The 20,520-nt window shown below is 45.8% G+C and overlaps 1 protein-coding gene across 1 annotated transcript in view; it reads left to right on the forward strand.

Moving 5' to 3' along the window:
- The window catches only part of WDR25 (WD repeat domain 25), a 154,907-nt gene that overhangs the window by 105,140 nt on the left and 29,247 nt on the right, over positions 1-20,520 (forward strand). The window contains exon 4 of the mRNA XM_010353650.2: positions 2,736-2,866. Coding sequence (XP_010351952.2) covers positions 2,736-2,866 — 131 coding nt within the window. The remainder of the gene's footprint in view (positions 1-2,735; positions 2,867-20,520) is intronic.

A 20,520-nucleotide genomic window follows, 5' to 3' on the forward strand; every position in this document is an offset into this window, starting at 1 on the left:
ACCTGTATCCCTTGGTTTTAGTTTGTAATTGAACCAATGATGAATTCAATAATTTGGGGTTTAATTTTGTAAACTATAATAGCTCCCTTTTGTGGATTGCTGTTTGCCATGCTCTGTGGAAGGCTTCATGCACCACGTTACATTTAGCTGTCATGACGACCTTACATGTGTAAGAGTATGAGACACAGCAGTGCAAGGCCCCTCTGCTGGAAGCAACAGAGCTGGGATGGGATCTGGGTCTGCGTGGCTCTGAACTCCTCAGCTATACCATCTCCTGCTTCCAACATTGTGCCAGATAATGAAGATAATGATGGCTATGGTCCTAATCTCTGAAACAAAGTCTTATTTGAGAACTTCTTAGTTAGCAAGATTTCTACCTTAGTGTTTTCACTAGGTATCTAGAAACTTACTAAAAAATTTTAAAAATCTTGTAGTTTTGAACCTTTTTAATAAAGAAAAGCAGTAAGGGCCTAGTTAATTGTAAGTAAAAATAGGAAAAATGTATAAACTACAGCTTATCTTCTAAATGAAAGTACTAAAAAAGACAGATTTTCAATGTCTTTAGGGGATTGAGGAAAAATAACATTCAGATTTTTTGTTTGTTTTAGCAGAAAAAGTTCAATCATCGTCTTTTAGCAATTCAGCTTTCACGTTTTCTCTCATCTTTCTTCCCCATTGTTGGCAAGACTGTATCACTGCACTTTTGAAAAAACATATGGATAATTCACTGTCATTTCTGAAATTAAGCATATGGTTATATGCTATGGTCCAAAAACAAGGGACATTTTTTTCTCCAGGCAGATAGAGTTTATGTTTCCTTTTGGATTTAAGGGTTGGCAGTGAATTCCAAGTGAGCAAGAAGCTGGCCACTGAATGTTCTCAGCAATAAGTGCAGTTTTCCCTGTGGGGAGAAAGAGTCTGGCAGTCCTGGGCCTTCTTGGTAGTGTGGGGACTGCAGTGGCATCCGTGTCCTCCTTTTCTGTCTAGGGGATGTGATGGTGGTCCCTTCCTGCAGTCTCCAGATGACCCCCAGCCACTTGGCTGAAGCGAGTGTCCTGGGGCCTCTGTGCTGCCACATTGCTGCTCTGAGTCCCTGGCATAGGCACATATAAGAGTATATTAAAATATATTTTAAAATATTGACTGTTTTATCCTCATATCATCCTTTAAAGTGTTCTATTTTTGATATTTTAATAATGTTTATAATATGTTGGTACAGAAGCACATTATACAACTTAAAACAAATATCTGTATATTGGTGATGTGTGCCTTAGGTTTTTCATGGATGGGATGTACTGTCAAACTATAATAGTTTGGAGACCATGGATCTAGGCAGATTGGGTCTGTGAAAGCCTCCCGCTGTGACTGTCATGAGTACTGATTGATGACTTTCATTTCTACACCTGGTGAGCTAGTAGAGGCCTTCACTAATGTGTGGGGGTCACAGAACACAAAGCTGGGCAACCTTTTGTGCTTTCTGAATTGAATGAGTAAGTGCTGCTTCCTGGGTTCCTGTGAGTGGAAATGATGCTTGAGACCTCGGTGTCTTCATGGTCTTCTTCGCCACCAGCTTCCCGTGTTCCTAAGTAGCCCACTGCTCAGTCCCATGGGGGAGTTTCTATGGGTACAAGGCAGTCAAGGTTCTTCCTCCTGTGCTGTGAGAGCCCTCATGGCACCTCTGAGCGAAGCCTGCTCCACGTTTCTGACTGGGTGGTGTGCGGCAGGTGCTCTGCCTGGTGTGTGAGCCCTGCCTGTGGGGGGCATATACAGGGGTGGCATTCAGAGACTCCCATGGTGAGAACACCCTGCCAAGGCCGGTCTGCCTTATTGATGCAGTTTCAGATGGATGAAGTGTGGACAGACAAGAATGACAGCCAGTGCTCTGGGACACAGGGGCTGCACTGGGTAGTGGAAGGAGGACCAGCTTTGACCTGCTCCAAATGATTGATGTTTTTGAAGTTTATATAGCTTACCTCTAAAAGATCACAGTGATAAAAAAAGACATTTTCCACACCATATGTGTATATATGTACACACACAGACACTTACCATAATGCACATAAATGCTTGACAACAGTTTATGATGTATTTATAAAGGACAAGGACTGCCTCATGTCCTGTAGAGCCAGTGAGACCCCCAATGGCCCACACCACTCTGTCCAATCTGTGCTTGGGCCACCCTGATGGCCACTCTCATTCATCGCCCAGCGTCTCAGGCCACCCCACCTGCCATGCTCCATAGCAGACCATTCATCCATTATTATAAGGTGGCTGATCCTGAAAAGTTATCACCTTAGAGCAATCCTGTTTTTCGTTTTTAGACTCCCAGGTAAATAATCTACTGTGTTAACTGTGGAGCCTTGGAATTGTTTCATGACCTCCCTGGGCTTGGTTTTTGGTTGTGAAGTGGGCATAGGGTCGTTGTGTGGTTTATATGAGCTAATGCATGTCATGCTTACAGCAAATATGAAAGGTGCACTCATTGATCCACCCATCTAAGCTCAGCCCAGGTGGAAGGGATATTCAGATAGTCAAGGGTGGGCTGGCCAGAGAATCAGAATAAGGGCAAATCTTGCTACTGCCACTGTCGTATTTCCAGAAAGTCTCCGTTGGGCCACATCGGACCCAGGGAAGCTGTGTTTGCTATGGGCCCCATACCAGATGGCATCTTAGTTTTAAGATATTTGTTTTGTGACCTAAGTTTTCTAACCCTCTCTTCTCTTTTTGTGTTGTAGGAACCCAGCTATTTAGTGGTCGAAGTGACTTTAGAATCACTACCTTGAAATTTCATCCAAAAGACCACAACATTTTTTTATGTGGAGGCTTCAGCTCTGAAATGAAAGCTTGGGATATAAGGACGGGCAAGGTAATAGCCATCTTCCTAACTTGGCCTTTCCACAGGAGAGCTTGCTTCGACAATTTGAATAATTAGGGGCAGGTCAGAATCTATATATAGGGCCCTTGAGGTGGAATAATTACCACTTAATATTTAATCAGTGCTAAGCATAATTTCTAGATGTTTTGAAAAAACATTCTTGAGTTGTCAGACTTAAAATATCATAGGTGCAATTTTATGCAGCATATTACTAAAAATATTTGTTGAACACCTACTGTGCACAGATGCTTCCAGATGATATAAAACGAATCTGCTAGGTTACTCAAGGGAATAATGTGTGGATACAGATAACTTTGGTACAGAGAATTGGTTTGTGTGTGTGTGTATGTGTGTGTGTGTGCACCTGTATGCATGCTTGTGAGAGAGGAAGGGAGGGGGTAAGTGCTTTTAGCTTGCTGTGGGAAGGCTTCTTAGAGGAGTCACTGTTTCTGGGTCTTAAAGGCTGGTTGTGATTTCCATACCCATCCTTTACTACAACCTGCTGCGCCTTTTACCATCACCACTTACTAGATGGCAGCTCCACCCTAGTTGTTCAGGCCAAAAACATCAGAATCAGCACTGTCTCTGCTCTTTGCATCATATCTCCATATGCAAACCATTAGCAAATTCTCCAAAACTTGGACACTTTCCCCCACATCAGCTCTTGTAGCTCTGCTATTGTCTCTCACTGGGATGGTTCGAGGAGTTTCCCATCTGATCTCTCACTTTCCCCCTTGCCCCTTGCAGGCTGTTCTCAACACAGCCACTACACTGGTCTGTTACAGTGTGACTCAGACATGTCACTCCTCTCATCAGAATCCTCCAGGCTCTGATCTTACAGTAAAAGCCAATGTCTCTGATGATCCACAAGGCCCAAATGTACCTCCCTGGCCTGGGGGCCATTAGTGCCAGCCCCACTAGGCTCCTTGCCTTCCCTGAACATACCAGCACATTCCTGCCTCGGGCCCTTTGCACTTGCCACTCCCTCTGCCTGGAAGGCTCTTCTGCCTGTTTCCTAGGTAGAGGCTTGCTGCCCCCTGTCGTGGGGCTCTGCTCACATGTTACCTCTCCATGAGGTGCCCCCTGCCCACAACCCACTAGCATCTCCTAGTCCCCTCTGCTATCTCATTTCTCTCCATAGCATTTACCATCACCTGACGTATTACGGATTTTATGTATTCATTCATTTGCCTATTTCCCTCCTCTAGAATGTAAGCTCTTTGAAGGCAGAGAGTTTTGTTTGCCGCTGACATCTAGCTTCTAAAACAGTGCCTGGCACATAGTAGGCACTGTGTGAATCATGATTGGCTGAATGAGTAAATGACGGAGGAAGAGAGTCATGCAGAGTGCAGATACAGGAGGTGGGAACACAGGATGCCTGTGGGGACTTGGCTGGGTGTGGGCTTCACACAGCGGAGGTGGCCTGGGCAGAGAGTTTTTCAATGCTGTGTGTCTTGGTCTCAACAGTGGGGAGCCACGGGAATTTTGTAAACATCTCCTGCCTTGGTCCTAGATAGGTGCAGCGTCCAAGCCGGTCTGTCCTGAGTAGAGGCTGTCCATGTGTTCCAGAGGGAGGAGGTGAGACAGAGCCCTCAAGGCCTAGTTTCCAGATTTGCCTTCCTGCTTCAGACTGGCTGGCACAGGAAGACCCTTTCCCGACAGGCAGTTGGAAGGGGCTGTGGGTTTTTTGAGGAGAGCCTAAATGCAGAGACTTTTCTTGACAGAGAATGGGAAGTTTTGTCTGTACATGAGATCTTGCTTAAAGTACTCACAAGTGGGAGCATAGATAGATGTGGTCTTTTAAAAAAATCACACATTTTTCTTTTACAAAGGAACTTTCTTATAAAAATATTTGGAAAAGAGAGGAAATTACCCATAAAGAAGTGGACACAGTGGTATTTAAAAAAAAAAAACCGCCAAAACACTTTATATTTAGGATACAAATACATGACAAGTGAAAGAAAACATTTGAACGTGCCTTGTGAACTGGAAACTCTTAGTCATACCATTTGAAGTGGGACCTCCTGAGCACCCAGCCACTCCTGACAACCACGTTCCTTATGGGTGCGCTTACTGTTTTTAGCCTCAAAGACCAAACACGTAAGAAATTACTCACCAAGGACGCCATCTGATTTAAGCATTTGTTAAAAATACTGGATTTTTTCCTAGGGCAGATGCCAGCTGACGAGCTCTGAAAATGCTGGGGGAGAAGCAATTAGAAGCAGATGTTGCTGTGACTGGTGTTGGCATGTTTGCGAGTCTCTACCAAGATCGTAATGTGGCTAAGGGATCTGTGCAGTATTTGTTTTTACTTCCTTTCTACCAACAATCCTCCCCCGCCGGGTCACAGGGCTCGTTCCATTTGCATCAGTTGGGCTCAGGGGACAACACTCTTTCCTGCTTTGACAGGTGTTGCCCATGTGTCTCAAATGAACTCAGCAGGAGGACCAGGGAGGAGGCACAGCCCTTGCCCTCCAGGGGCTCCCGCCTGGGGCTGCTGCACCCTTCTCATCCCCATGGGCTCCTGTGGCGCTGTCCCAGGTGCTGAACCTTCTGGCTCAGCCTGGGCGTGTATGTGAACATCCAGAAGTAAGCAGCTTGACTTTTTCCAGCTGCCTTCAGGGACTGCGGTGGGAACCGCAGGTGGAAGTAGGAGGGACACAGACCTTAGCTTAAACCAAGACAGGCCTTCCCTTTTAAATACAGTGGGGAAGGAATGTTTTGTTGTAAAAGTAATATGTAATCATATGACAACATTGGAAAATTCAGGTAAAGAGAGGAAGGGTAGTCCAAGCAGCCAAAGGTAAACATTAGCAACATTTTGATATTCTTCTTTCTTTTTTTTTTTTTTCCTTGTGGTTTTTAAAAAAATTATAAAAGCACTATTTGGTCTTATTTTTATACACAATTTTGTATTTTGCTTTTCATGTGGCATTAGAAGGATATTCTTTGTTAGAGCAGACTCTCATAAGGTCTTCAGTCATATTCCTTTGACTCAGGGTGTCCCTGACTCACTGTCTTGAGTCTCCCCAGGACTCAGAACAATGTCTGGCCTAGGCAGGAACTCAGTAAGTATCTATGGATCAAATGAATCAGATGAATGCTTTAACATATTAAACCATTTCCCTGTGTTAGACATGTAGGATATTTCAAAAACTTTTGCCATTTAAAATTAATAGATGGGAGTACAGAGATCAGCTGTCAGCAAACTATAGCCCGAGGCTAGTCCAGCTTGCTGCCAGTTTTGTAAATAAAGGTTTACGAAACAGCCACACTCATTTATTTATGTATCATCCATGGCTGCTTTTATACTACAGTAGCAGAGTGGAGTCGTTGCAACAGAGACCACATAGCCCACAAAACTAAAGATATTTAAAGATCTGACTTACCTTGGCATAGAGAGATGTGATTCTGACATCTGTTACCCTATTGATTGTCAGGACTAATCCTCCTGAGCTGGCTGACAAGGTGGGTGTCTTGCCCCGTTCTGTGTTCCTTGCAGAAACCAGGTGCTCAGAGAATGTGTTTTCCAGGTGGGAACTGTTCCTTCATTCAGGGGTATATAAGTTGTTTCTCTCTCATTACAATCTCTAAACAAACTATCAAGGTTGACTTTATTACACATTCCACTGTAAGAAACATCTTTGTGCATATAGCTTTTTCCACATTTGGGATTTATTTCCTTAAGCTTGAATCTCAGAATGAAAATTTCTGGGTCAAAGCAAGCCTACATTGTGAAGGTAAGGAGTAGGTTTCTGCCAGCAGAACTGAGGGGAGTGAGGCCAGACAACCTCTCCCTGGGATCTTAGGGCACAGTGAGTAGTTGGAACATATAACTTTTTAGTTACTTTCCAGTCATGAGGTTTTTTGATTCCTTAAACGTAGCCAAGTGATAAGTGTTAAGATTCTGGACTTCTGTAGTCTAGCCCAATTCATTACAGCAAATGGGCTGTTTGACTCCCTGTCTCCTCTTCTTGGCTGATCTCGGGTGATCTCTCCACCTCAGGTTTGATGCTTGTAGCACATCTCGTCACTGCAATGTGCCTGACTTCATCTCCAGAGGTCGGCAGGATGTGTTCTGCACAAGCCAGCTGTGTGTACTTACTCGAAGCTGGCTTCCTGCTGCTGCTGCAGCATCCTCTGACCCCTCTCCTCCGAGCAGTCTGCTTGAACATGGGTGTGGTCTGGAACCCAGGATGCCTGTGGTCTGACCTTTACAGTATTGTGAGGGTCAATTTCTGCAGAAGCCCCCTGAGCCTCTAGTGTCATTGGCCTGAGCTGCAGGAGACCTGGGCTCATGTCCTCCCTCTGTTACTCGCTTGGCTGGGTGATTTTGGGCACATTCCTTAAGCAAAATCCTCTCTGATCCACAGTTTTTAATTGGTATCATAAAGTGACACCTCCAAAGTAGAGTTTCTCAAACTCACACGTGTAGGAGAGCACCTGGGCTTTTGTTAGGATGCAGATTCTGTTTCAGCAGGTCCGGGTTGGGATGAGACCCTGCATTTCTAACAAGCTCCCAGGAAATTAAGGGGAGGATAGTATATGGACAACATTCTGAGAAGCTAAGGACCAAAGGGCCTCTGAACTTAGAAGTCCCTTGCTTCTTTCATTTGAACCTTATCTTCAATTAGCCTGTACCATCAGTGACCTATCTCAGGGACAGTGATCACTTTTGATCTGTGGGCACTTTTATCCACAGGTGTTTATTTACAGCCGCCTGGTGTGGGAGCCTGAGTCACCTCTGTGCCTGGCATCCCCGACAGGGCCTGGACCAGAGGAGGTGTTCAGGATAACCTGGAGTGAGCTGATGGGGTCAGCCGCCACTGTCATTGTGTTAGAGACCTGCGCCACCTGCCCACAACCTCAGGGGCAGTGGCCACCCTGGGATCTACATAGAAGGCATGACCCCTCTGACAAATGGGGTATGAAGGCTAGCTGGAATTCAGCTGCAGTGAGTCATTCCAGAAGTGTTCACAGAGGCAGGAGGACTTGGGAGAACCTGTGTTAGATGAGATATGGTGTGGCCATCAAGGCACTGTAGTTCTCCACTAAGGCTGAGCTCCTCTGCTCTCCAGTGTTTGGTGGATAACAGAGTGATGCGTCTCTTGCATTTCCAGCTTTGCGCTACTGTGGCTCTGTGCCCAGCACAGAATGGAAGCTGTAGAATTGCAAGGGAAGCCCAAGACACGGACTCAGCTGTACTGGGCCCTCTAGCAGTGTGGGGAATGTTCCAAGGTAGCCACCTTCAAGTTCACTTTAAGATGACTACGTATTTTGAACCAAAAGTTAGGATAAATAATAAAAAGAAATTCTCCTTTTGTAACATGAATCAGATTTGTTAAGAAAGCTTATACAGCAAATTTGGTGAATCACCTTTTTTGCAGGACTACATTATGGAACCCCAACCTCAACAAATTACCTCTCAGTTAAGGCAAGATTGAATACTGGAAATTGGAGCAGCCCTAGAAAATCTAGGACATGTGGTTCCTGCAGCTGGCAGCCTGGACTCTGCCCTAGTTCCTTCTCTCTTTCTATGTGCAGGGTGACATTGGGCAGGCTAGTGGTCGAGTGGTTCTTTTGTTGTCTAGCTCCTACTCTGTGCCTGAGAAAAAGAGTTGCAGGTGCGTTCAGATCTGCCAACTTTGCTCCTCCGGGGAAGGCTGCACACCTCTAAAACCCCAATTCCCTGCTCGCTCTGGGACTCTCATGATAAAACCAGCTCTGACAAGCCAGCTCACTTTCTCCAGCACACCCTGGTGTCACATTGACACCAATCGTGAATATTTCATGCTTGTTCTACATCTTTTCTCCCTACTTTTATTATTATTTTTAAATTTGTAAAGGGACATCTTGACTTCCAGATCTTGACTTGGTTTCTTGACCTTCTTCTCTAACTTTGTCCCACACCCTCTACAGGCACGTGTCCTAACGTGCAGATGACAGGGGAGTGGGTGGCTCACCCTTGGGCCTGTGTGGATCCTCAGCTCAGCTTCCTATGAGCCCAGCCCATCACTAGTATGCTGTAGTGTTTTGGTGGCATGTGGATTCCCTGAGGGAAAGAGTTGTGCCTCATTTACCATGGTATTCCCAGCATCCACCATAGTGCTAAGCACATAGTAGGGAGGGAGGGGAGGCGCAGACTGTCGCATGAATGACTGATAGCTCTAATCAAGACCAATTCTTAAAATCACAAGTAATTAACCCAGCCAGTTGAATGGAGGCTGAGCCGCTGTCATTAATTTGCTTATCTCCTTCCCCTCCTGTGGGTATCCTTCCTTGGATGGGAGTAATCTCAGGATGGTAGTAATAGGAGCTGGTAAAGCAGCAGGTGATGGCTGGGCCGGCCTGGCCTGACTGATCTAGGGCATGGGCCAGAGCTACCCAGGGAGCATTAGAAACTATTGCTGCCCAGGGTGGCCTAAGCATCGAGGTTTTTGAAAACTCTGCAGGTGATTCTAATGTATAGCCAGAGTTGGGATCCATGGTATAGGTGGTTTCTGTGGGGCTTCTGCCCCAATGGGTGAGGCCATCTTTGAGATTTGCACTCCTGTGATGGTGGCCATCCAAAGACGGCTTCACCTACTTAGCTCAAAGTGCCATCAGTTTTGTGGCATTGTAGGCAGGTTGCTTATTTGCCCTAATGAGATTTTGATTACTATCCATTTGTCTCTTTCATCTGTTTTATATTAAAACGGCTTTTTATTTGGACTTTTTGTGCTTTCCACAGTCCTGACTAAGCTTTGCTGCAAGCTAAACTTTGTATGCAGATGAGAGTAGGAGCCTAATGGTGGCAAAGACATAGGACCCAAGGCTGTTCCTTGTCTTTCCTGGCTCCCGTTTCCTCATCTGTCAACTGTGGCGTGGTGGGACGCCTGATGATCGCAAGAGCTCCTTTCAGCAGCCAGTGCTGGCCACAGTGCACCTCCTGTGGGCATCACGCTGTGCATGCTGTGTGTGCGATGGCTCGTTTCCTTGTGGCCTCCTGGGAGGTGGACTGGGTGCTGCCGCCATCCCCTTCCTCTGTCAGGGCCCTGAGGCTTGGAAGGACTCAGTTATACACCACAAGCACACGGCCAGTTTGTAGTGGGGTAAGACTGTGAACTGGGGTGGTTTGATGCCTAAACCCTTACAGATCCTCTTGTTTACAGTGTGAATTCAGCTTTGGTCTTGAATGAACATACAGTCATGCACCACATAATGATGTTTCGGTCAATGTCAGACCACATATAGGACAGTGGTCCTGTAAGATTATAGTGAAGCTGAAAAATTCCTATCACCTAGTAATCACCTGCAGTGTTCAGTACAGTGACAAGCCATCCAGATGTATAGCCTAGGAGCCATAGGCTAGACCACTAGCTTAGGTGTATTGCAGGCTATACCGTCGAGGTTTGTGTAAGTGCATGATGTTCACGCAATGACAAAATCACCTAATGATGCATTTCCCAGACTGTATCCCTGTCGTTAAGCATCACATGACTGAATCTTTATCAGTGAGGACTGTGCATTTTGTTCTTGGAGAAGCCTGCATGGATAGCCCTGGCATTCACATGCTCACTGAGCACTGCTGCGTGCAGCTCCGCACCTGCTGTCAGGACCTGGCCATGGATGGGACAGTGGCGGGTTTTGTTCTGAGGGACCACAACCCTGTAACCTCAGGCCTGAAAACAGAACTCAACATGTCTGTGAGAGCAGCCTTCCTGCCCCCACAGTATTGGCAAGGAAACTGGTTCTGAAAGGTTCAGCTGTCGGTGCAGGGCAGGCAGCCATTGAGGGGTTTGGGTCTGAACCCAGGTCTTCCTCTATTTTCTGCTTTTCCTTATTGCAGGAAGAGGACACATTTCATTTATCCATGTCACAAACATTTTCTGAGCCCCCACCAGAAACTAGGCATTGTCCCAGGGCATGGGGCAACAAAATCCAGTTAGACAGTCCATGTTTTAAAGCTGTAGAAGGGACTGCTGAGAACATCTGTTTCTTTCAGTATTCAATGGATCTACCAGCTTCACTGACTGCCTTCACACAGTTGGCTGGGGAGTCCCTGTGCATCCCCTGGGTTGTCTAAAGTCTTAGGCAGAAGTGGGCAATTGGTTCCCAGAATCTGGAACCTCAGAGACCTGCCCTGCAAGCCAGTCCTCCTCTTCAGCCTCCCTCTGCACCACTTTCACTGGGACTGGGTAAGAAGACCCCTGTTTAAAACCCACACATGAGCTGCCAACAAGCTCAGTGGATGACAGTGGGAGGTCCATGGCACTCAAGAGGGCGATGTTCCAAGACTTTAATTAACACCCATCCCATTTGATAACTTTTGCCCTTAAAAATGGAGCAGGCAATTTCAGAAAATATAAAGCAGGTTCTTTGGACCTGTGCTGATTCTATAAATATGATGTTTCTGTAATTCTAATTTATAAATCTTCTATAATACATGTGGCCACTAAAATAATCTCTGTGCTGCACTGAACAGGCTTCTGCTTAAGATTTTTAAAAATTTATTTTTTTTTGCTATTGATTTACAATTCTTTTACTTGAAAACTTATTTTAGCCTTGCCCTAACTAATAGCGTCCAAAAAATCATGGGCTTGATGCCCTAGTTATTTTTTGTCTTAATACACTTTAATTAAAAAAAAAATTTTTAGAGACATGGTCTCGTTCTGTCACCCAGGCTGGAGTACAGTGGCGTGATCATATCTCACCACAGCCTTGAACTCCTGGGCTCAAGGGATCCTCCAGCCTCAGCTTCTCTAGTAGCTGGGAATATAGGCACCTGCCACCATGCCTGGCTAATTTTTAAATTTTCTGTAGAAAAGGGGTCTCACTATGTTGTGCAGGCCGGTCTTGAACTCCTGGCCTCAGGTGATTCTCCTGCGTTAGCCCAAAGTGCTGGGATTACAAGTGTGAGCCACCACATTGGGCCAAAAGTAAACACTCATTAAATGTTTTCTGGTAACAGCTTTATTCTGTGTTGTACAACTCACTCATTCACTCATTCACTCAGTTCCTGGTATATTTGCAGAGTAATGCAGCCACAGCAGTTGAGAACATTTTCATCACCCCAAAAAGAAACCATGTTTTTTAGCAGCCACGCCTGTCCCCCACAATTCCCCAGCCCCTGGCAACCATGAATCTACTCTGTCTGTATAGATTTGTCTGTTATGGGCATTTTATATAAGTGGTCTTTTGTAACTGGCTTCTTTCACTTAACATAATGTTTTCAAGATTCATTCACATTGTAGCCTATATCAGGACTTCACTCCTTTATTTTATGTTTTTTTTTTTTTTTAATTAGACTTTATTTTTTAGAGGAGTTTTATGTTCACAGAAAATATTTTGCAGAAGGAATAGAGATTTCCTACTTACCCTCTGCTCGTGCTTAGGCACAACCTCCCCGTAATCATTCTGCATCAGAGTGGTCCATCTGTTACAGGTGGTGAACCCACCGTGACACATCATTGTTACTCAGAGTTTGTAGTTTACATTAGGGTTCACTTTTGATGTTTTACATTCTATGAGTTTGGACAAATGTTTAATGACATGTACAATATAGACTGAATGTTTATGTCCTCTCCAAAATTCATACGTTGAGACACTAATCCCTAATGTGATGATATTAGGAGGTGGAGTTGCTGGGTCGAAGGGTGGTAATTAGGACATGAGGTGGAGCCCATAGGACTGGGGATAGTGCTCCTATAAGAAGAGACACGAGAGAGATGAATCTCTCCACCGTGTGAGGATACAGTGAGAAGACAGATGACTGTTGGCAAACCTGCAAGAGTGCCTTCACCAGACACCCGATCTGTTTCTGTTGAGATATCCTCAAGCTCAAAGATTCTTTCCTCAGCTGTATCCCTGCTACTAAACTCATAAAAAGCATTCGGTTTTTATTTCTTATTTTTGGAGACAGGGTCTCGCACTCTCTCCCAGGCTGGAATGCAATACTGTGATCACAGCTCACTGCAGCCTCAAAGTCCTGGGCTCAGGGGATCCTCCCACCTTGGCCTCCTAACAGTATTAGGATTATAGGTGTGAGCCCCTGCACCCAGCAGTCCATGTTCTTTATCTTTGTTACAGTGTTTTTGATCTCAAGCAGTTATTTTTGGTCTTTTCTTAGAATTTCTGTCTGTCTGCTTACAGTGCCCTTCTGTTCTTCGTGTTGTCTACTTTTCCATTAGAGCCCTTAGCATGTTGATCATAGTTGTTTTAAATTTTCAGCCTGATAATTCCATCATCACTGCCATATCTGAGTCTAGTTCTGGTACTTGCTCTTCAAGCTATGTTTTTTGCCTGTTAGTATGCCTTTTAATTCTTTCTTGCTAGTCAGACAAGATGAGCTAGGTAAAAGGGAGTGCTATAAAAAGGACTTAAGTAATGTGGGGTAGTGTTGGGGGGTGGGGGAAGCGTCTTGCGACTAGGTTAGTCTTTTAGAGTCTGCTTCTGGACTGTGAGCTCACATGTACTTCTTAGTCCCCTCTCCCCTTTAGATAGGACAGGACAGCTAGAATGGGCTGGAGCTGGGTGTTTTCCTCCACCTAGAAGGCTAGAGGGGCAGGAATTGGGTTTTTCCCTTCTCCCATGTGAAAGGCAGGAGCCAGTGGGGGTTGGGTATTCCCCTTCCCCCAGGTCAGCTAGTCTGTGATAAACCCAGCAGGTTAGACTCTAGCTAACTAATTTATCTGCAGGACAGACCTCATTAAGAGCAGAATGCACTTTGGGAGGCCGAGGCAAGAGGATTGCTTGAGGCCAGGGGTTAGAGAGCAGCCTGGGCAACGTAGCGAGATCTTGACTCTACAAAAACAAACAAACACCATAGCAAGATCCTGACTCTACAAAAATAAATGCATAAAAGAAGAACAGAATGCTCTGTTATATTTCAAAGTAGTTATGGCTGGGCGCGGTGGCTCACGCCTATAATCCCAGTACTTTGGGAGGCTGAGGTAGGCAGATCATAAGGTCAGGAGTTTGAGACCAGCTGGCCAATATAGTGAAACCCTATCTCTACTAAAAATACAAAAATTAGCTGGGCGTGGTGGCAGGTGCCTATAATCCTGGCTACTTGGGAGGCTGAGGCAGGAGAATCGTTTGAACCCTGAAAGTGGAGGTTGCAGTGAGCTGAGACCGTGCCATTGCACTTCAGTCTGGGTGACAGGGTGAGACTCCGTCTCAAAAACAAAAACAAAAACAAAAACAAAACAAAGTAGTTCCTTTTCTCCTTCTGCTGGAAACATAAGGGGATTTTCTCCAGTCTTCACTATGAGAACCTGGTAGCTCCTGGAGGTAAAATGCACAAAATTTTGGGGGCCACTGATGACCAGGTCTTCCAGAGTTTTTAATCTGTCCAACTTGTCCACAATGAGCCTCTAGCAATTTGTCAATTATTCGGTTTCCTGGTCCTGGTTCCTGTGGAAATTTCTGCTCCATTATGTTGTGATTGTTTATTCACCTGTCTGTGTCTCCAATTCTGGGGGCAGTGGTTTGCCCTGCGATCTCATTTCTTTTATGGATCTGAGAAGAGTTTTACAGTTTGTTCTTTTTACTTGTTAGGACAAGTTTGATTTATAAGCTCCTTACATGCCAGACCATTAACAGAAAGTCTTCCACTTCTTTTTATGACCAAATAATATTCCATTGTATGGATATACACATTTTGTTTCTCCATTCTCTAGGTGATGGGCATTTGCATTGCTTCCATTTTTGGACATTTGTTTGTAAGTTTTTGTGTGCATATATATTTTGATTTCTCGTGGTTCTTCCTAGAAGTGGAATTGCAAAGTCATATGGTTGGTAGCTGTATGTGTAACCTTTTGAGAAACTGCCAGACTGTTTTCCAAAGTGGTTGCACCGTTTTATATTCCCATCAACAATGTATGAGGGTTCTGATTTTTCCATATCCTCACCAACACTTGTTCTTACTTGTCCCATCCTAGTGGGTACAAAGTGGTATCTTGTTTGATCTCTTTGAGGTTTGATATAGAACTATTCAGATTGTATATATCTTCATGAGTGAGACTTGGTAGTTGCATGCCTCAAATAATTGGTTCATTTCATCTAAGTTGTGAAACTTAATGTACATAAACTGATTTGTAATATTCTCTTTTTCTTTTGATATTTTTAGAGCTTGTAGTGATATCTCCTCTTTCATTCCTGATAATGGTATTTGTGTCTTTTTACCTAGTCATTGTGACTAGAGATTTATCAATCTTATTAATCATTTCAAAGAAATACTGATTTTCTCTATTGTTTTTCCACTTCCTTAATTTCTGTTCTAATTTTTATTTTCTTCTGTCTGCTTGCTTTGGATTTAATTTGCCCTTTTTCTAATTTCTTAAGGAGGCAAGTTAGGCCATTGATTTGAGATCTTTTTTAATATAAACATTTTAATGCTACACATTTTCCTCTCAGCACTGCTTCATCTATATCCCACAAATTTTAATCATAATATGCTAGCTGTATTTTAATTTTAATCCAATTACAAATACTTTCTAATTTTCTTTAGACTTTCTCTTTGACATATGGGCTGTTTAGAAGTGTATTATTCAGTTTCCAAGCATGTAGAAACGTGGAGATTTGCCAGGTTTTTCTTTTTTTCTTTTTTTTTTTGAGACAGAGTCTTGCTCTGTCCCATAGGCTGGAGTGCAGTGGCGCGATTTTGGCTCACTGCAAACTCCGCCTCCCGGATTCAAGCAATTCTCGTGCCTCAGTCTCCAGAATAGCTGGGACTACAGGCATATGCCAGCACGCCCAGCTAATTTTTGTGTTTAGTAGAGACGGGGTTTCACTGTGTTGGTCAGGCTGGAAGATAGCTGTCTATCATTAATTTCTAGTTTAATCCTGTTATAGTCAGAAAACATACTTGGTATTGCAGTTCTTCTAAATTGGTTAAGGTTAGCTTTATGGCCCAGAATGTAGCCTGCTGTGTTGAACGTTTCATATGCCCCGTGCATTTTGCTGTTGTTGGGTGGAGTGTTCTATAAATGGCAGTTTGGTCAATTGGTTGATGATGGTGTCTGTTCTTTTACACCCTTGCTGTTTTTTGTTTTTTTTTTCTTAATCTACTTATTCTTTCAGTGACTGAGAGAGGAGTGTTGACATCTCAAGCTATAGTTGTGAATTTGTGTATTTTTCTCTTCAGTTCTGTGATTTTTTACTTCATATACTTTGAAGCTGCCAGCACAACTCCACTAGAGTCCTCCGCTCGGGTCAAAGCTATTAGAGAAAATAAGAAAAAAGAAACAAACAAAAAAAAAAAAAAAGAAAAGAAAAGAAATCAGGCTCCCACCTCCGTACTAGTCACTTCTCTGAGTTTCTCTCTCTCTCACACAAGCCACCTGCTCTTGTTTACTTTTCGAGTCCTCAGGGAGTTGCTTTTTGTATTTTGTCCAGAATTTCAGTTTTCATCAGTGGAGAGGTGGGCTGCAGGAGGTGTGCTCCCATTTAGCCTCAGGTCGATTTTGAATATATTTTTCTTTTTCCCTTGAATTTCCCTTCTTTTTGACTAGACATCACCTGTCCTCCAAGTCTCCAGTGATATCTTCCCTCCAGGAAATGTTCCCTAGCCCGACTGGATTGGGTGTCCCCCTGCCCCGCCCGACTGGATTGGGTGTCCCCTGCCCCGCCCGACTGGATTGGGTGTCCCCTGCCCCGCCCGACTGGATTGGGTGTCCCCCTGCCCCGCCCGACTGGATTGGGTGTCCCCCTGCCCCGCCAGGTGGCGTTGCTTCCACAGCCTGATAGCCTGGGTTGTAGCCCCTGGTTGTCCCCCACTGGGATGCAAGCCCTGTGAGGACTGGGAGACATGATGGTCTCTTCCAACCCGGTATCCCCAGACCTTGTGTGTGCTGGCACCTGGTCAGCAGTTCAGTCACTGTTTCTTGAATAAGTGATTGTACCAACCTCCATGGACCTGCAGTATAACTCTGCAAAGATTGTATGACTTTAGGAAAGTTCGTGTAATTCAATTTGTGCCCCAACAAATAGATTCCCAGTTTTAGGAGGGTGTTGATGGCTATGTGGTTTTAAGCACACGGATGTTCCATGTACTCTGTCAGTGGGCAGGCTTTCCTGGCAGCCACAGCCTTTTCTCATACCCCTGAAGGAAGACTGCTTGGTGCTTCTCTGCAAATCCGGCGCGGAGGCTGTGGAGGGGGATGGATGTGCTGAGAGGAGACCGAGGGCCACGTCCCGTAACGAGTGGGCCATCGCCACGCCCAGTTCAGAAGGGAGATGAGGAGTGGATAGCTCTCCTTACCCTCTGCATGCCCCCTTTCCACCAAACAGATTTCTTGGTTTTGAATTACAGTCTTTGTCTTGATTTTTTTTTTTTTTCCCAAAAAGGTCTGGTTTTCTGGCTCGCCTCACTCATTTGCTCATTGAACACTGTTTAGAGGATTCAGGGAAGCTGCGGGAAATGTCTCTTGCCCTGCTGCTGGCACCACTTCCACCCAGTTGCTGGCCCAGCCAGAAACCTCTGCAGCAGCTTTAGGGCCCTTCTCCATCACCCCAGTCCCTGTGTCCTCCTCTTCTGGGGTCAACATGTGCAGGCTGTCCAGTGCAGAGAGGCTCCTTGCTGAGGGGTAGGTGGGGTCTGGATTCTATTCCAAGCCCTGCTGGCCAGGCCATGGCCCTGATTTGGGATGGTTTCTACTTGAAGGGATATCTTTCTCTAATAGGAACCAAGGTGCCATGTGGGCCACTGGCAGCCCTGTCCCTCCCCTTCTGTCTCTTACTTGGCCTGAGTGGGGCTGTGAGCTGATGAGAGGGTTTGTCGTGGGGACTCCTGTGACTTGGGTGCAAGCAGGATGTAGGGGTAAAGGCAAAAAAGGGTCTTGGAGACCTGGAGACCCAAGTGCTGCCCACGACTTCAGAATGGAGGGTGAGGTGGTACTTCTCTAGTTGTTCGTTTTGATTAGAAAAGGAGTGTATGGTCTTTGTTGGCTACTTGGGAAACGAAAAAAATGTAAAGAAGATAACCCGTTAAACTTCAACCCAGCCATAACCACCATTGACAGTTTGTATCCTTCATTCAATTGTTTTATGCATATATATTTACATTTTTATATCATTGTCCTTCAGCTTATTATAAAATCATTAGCATTTCCCATATTGTTTAACGGTTTTTGGATGCATAATTTTTAATAATTACCCAATATATTATACCAAGATGTATTTAACCAGCTCTCTATTGTTGGGTGTTTATAAGATTTCCAGTGGCTCCCTTATTACAACATTAAGGCAAACGTCTCTGCACGTAAATTCCTAAATGCAGAATTAATCGAAGGGTAAGCATGGTTTTTACGTTCTGGAAACCACTGCCTGCTTCCTTCCAGAAGGAGCTGCCAGCTAACCCTGAAGAATGGGGTTCATTTGTTAGTTTGCTTGTTTTCAGCATAGGTGAGACTTAACGCATGTTCACCTCCATCCTGGAGGAAGGCACTGGTGCAGAGAGATGGGCTGGAGGTGAGGTGGTGGCTGAGGGTGGGTGTAGGGAAGAAAGCCACCTCCTTCTCAAGGCAGGAAGGAAGTGGGGCTGGGAGATAGGGCAGATGGGCCACAGGAGGCCTCCTTCCTTCCAGAACTCCTGTCCTGGGCTGTGGAATGGGCCCCCGGGGGTGAAGTTCGCTGTGTTCTGCTTTGCCCCCAGTCCTGGCTAATTAGCCCAGCCAAGCACCTCAGAACTCAAAGGAGTGACCAGGATTCACTGCACAGCTGGTGAATGTAGAATTCAGTGTTTGGAGTCAGGTGGGATACAAGGACTGGAAATTGACGGTTGGTGGGGAGACAGAGCTGTTGCCGAGATGGGGGATGGTACAAGCGTTGGGAAATGGGGTCCTGCTACCTGCCTGGCCCCACTCCACCCAGAGGTTCCCTGGGATCTGGTTGCTGTCTTCCCAGAGGTGCCACAACCCTCCTCCCCTACTTCTCTCTTACGTGCCGCATCCTCTCTGCGCACCAAGGAGGAGGGCGAGCCTGACTGGATGGAGCAGCTCTCTCCTAGTGCATTGTGTGTGCTCCTGGTGTGGACACTGGAGGGGCCTGAGAGTAGGGTGGCTTGCTCGCCCTCACTTCTCTCCTGCTGTGGTTCTGTGTGGTTCAGGGCCTGTGGGGGTCCTGGGGGGGGGGCCCTGCCCTAATTCAGTGGCCTGGAGGCAGGCCAGCTCACCTCTTCTGCTCCTTCTTCCAGGCACCTGAGGAGGGTGAAGTGGCTCTGGCTGTGGAGGACAGAGATGGTCATATGGAGGCATGCTGGGCACGGGGCATTCTCTGTGGCCCAGCCCAGGGCCAGTGCACCACAAAGTGGCCTTTTTTGGTCCCTGTTGACCCTGTGCCTCATGAGAGAGATAGACCCCTCCCCTTAGTGCCCTAGTTAGTTTCTCTGCGGCTAGGCAGGGCCTGGGGTTTTGGGGCCCCCCACAGTTTTGACGCTGGCTCAGCCAAGCGAGCCTCACCATCTCCATCTCTGTTCAGAGTAGGCCTGAGCCTCTGTCCATTGTCCTATGTGGCTTCTTGGGGGTTGATGGTGCAGGGAGGAGGCAGCTGCAGGTGGTGCTGCAAGGCAGGGGCCTGGGCTTTCCAGAGTTGGGCTGTCCTTGGGGGTGGCTGCATTGTTAGAGCCCACTTTTAATTCGTGGCTCCACTATAAACTGACGAAAACCAATTTTTCACTTGAGAGGATCAGCACACAGATACATGTGTAATTGTCTATTTCTGCTTTTCTTCCTTTCCCTTGTGTTTTGTATCTGTAATTTAAAATTTCAGTCTTCAACATGACAATTTCTCTGTGGGTATGTTTAGATTCAATTCAAATTTAGCAAACACTAATTGAGCAGCTACTGTGTGCACCGGGCGACCTGGTGTAGTACATGGTACAGAGGGGTCCGGCTCGAATGTCAGGCCACAGAGTTGGTATGGCAGTGGCTCTGCCTCCACCTCGCTTCATGATCGTGGGCAGGGCACTTCACCTCTCTGACCTCAGTGTCCTCAACTGTACAGTGCAGGTGGCGAGCCCAACTTCCCAAAGTGGTCACAAGGATTAAGGAGGTCACATGTAAGGCACCTAACAAGATGCATGGCACTTAGAGTGTTCAATAAATGCTCCTGGCTATCTTGATGTCTTCAGATGATGATCACAACAGGGTTGTGCCCTCCATGAGCTCATGATAATTGGCCATCAGGAGCCGTCTTCAGTTTTGCTAAAAGTGGAGCAGAGATTGTACCTTCCCCCAAGCCGGGCAGCATACCTGGCTAAAGTGTCAAGGGCCTGTGCTTTTGGCTGAAGATGTTCTAACCCAGTGTGATAACACCGGTCATCTCAGGCTGATTAGAAGCTCAGATACACATTCTCCTCTGTCTTTGATTAGTTTTTTAAAGGGAGAAGTGAATTAATTATTGCTGAATAAGGATGCTCAGGATGTGGGGGAAAGAACCTAAAATGGGAACTTAGGAGCTGTCACTGTGGGAACCCCTGCCTAAGGCACCCCAGGAGCTATCAGAGGCCCTGTGATTCCCACATGGCAACAAGCCAGTAGATACCCTCCAAGACAGAGAAAGGTACAGCTCAGCCCTTCCTGACAGATAGAGAACCTGAGGACCAGAGAATGGGGACACTGCATGTGGGGGCTCACAAGGGCCATTTGGACCTTTTCCTTGGGGGA

This window comes from Rhinopithecus roxellana, chromosome 5 (assembly GCF_007565055.1).
Source record: "Rhinopithecus roxellana isolate Shanxi Qingling chromosome 5, ASM756505v1, whole genome shotgun sequence".
NCBI classification, from domain to species: Eukaryota; Metazoa; Chordata; class Mammalia; order Primates; family Cercopithecidae; genus Rhinopithecus; species Rhinopithecus roxellana.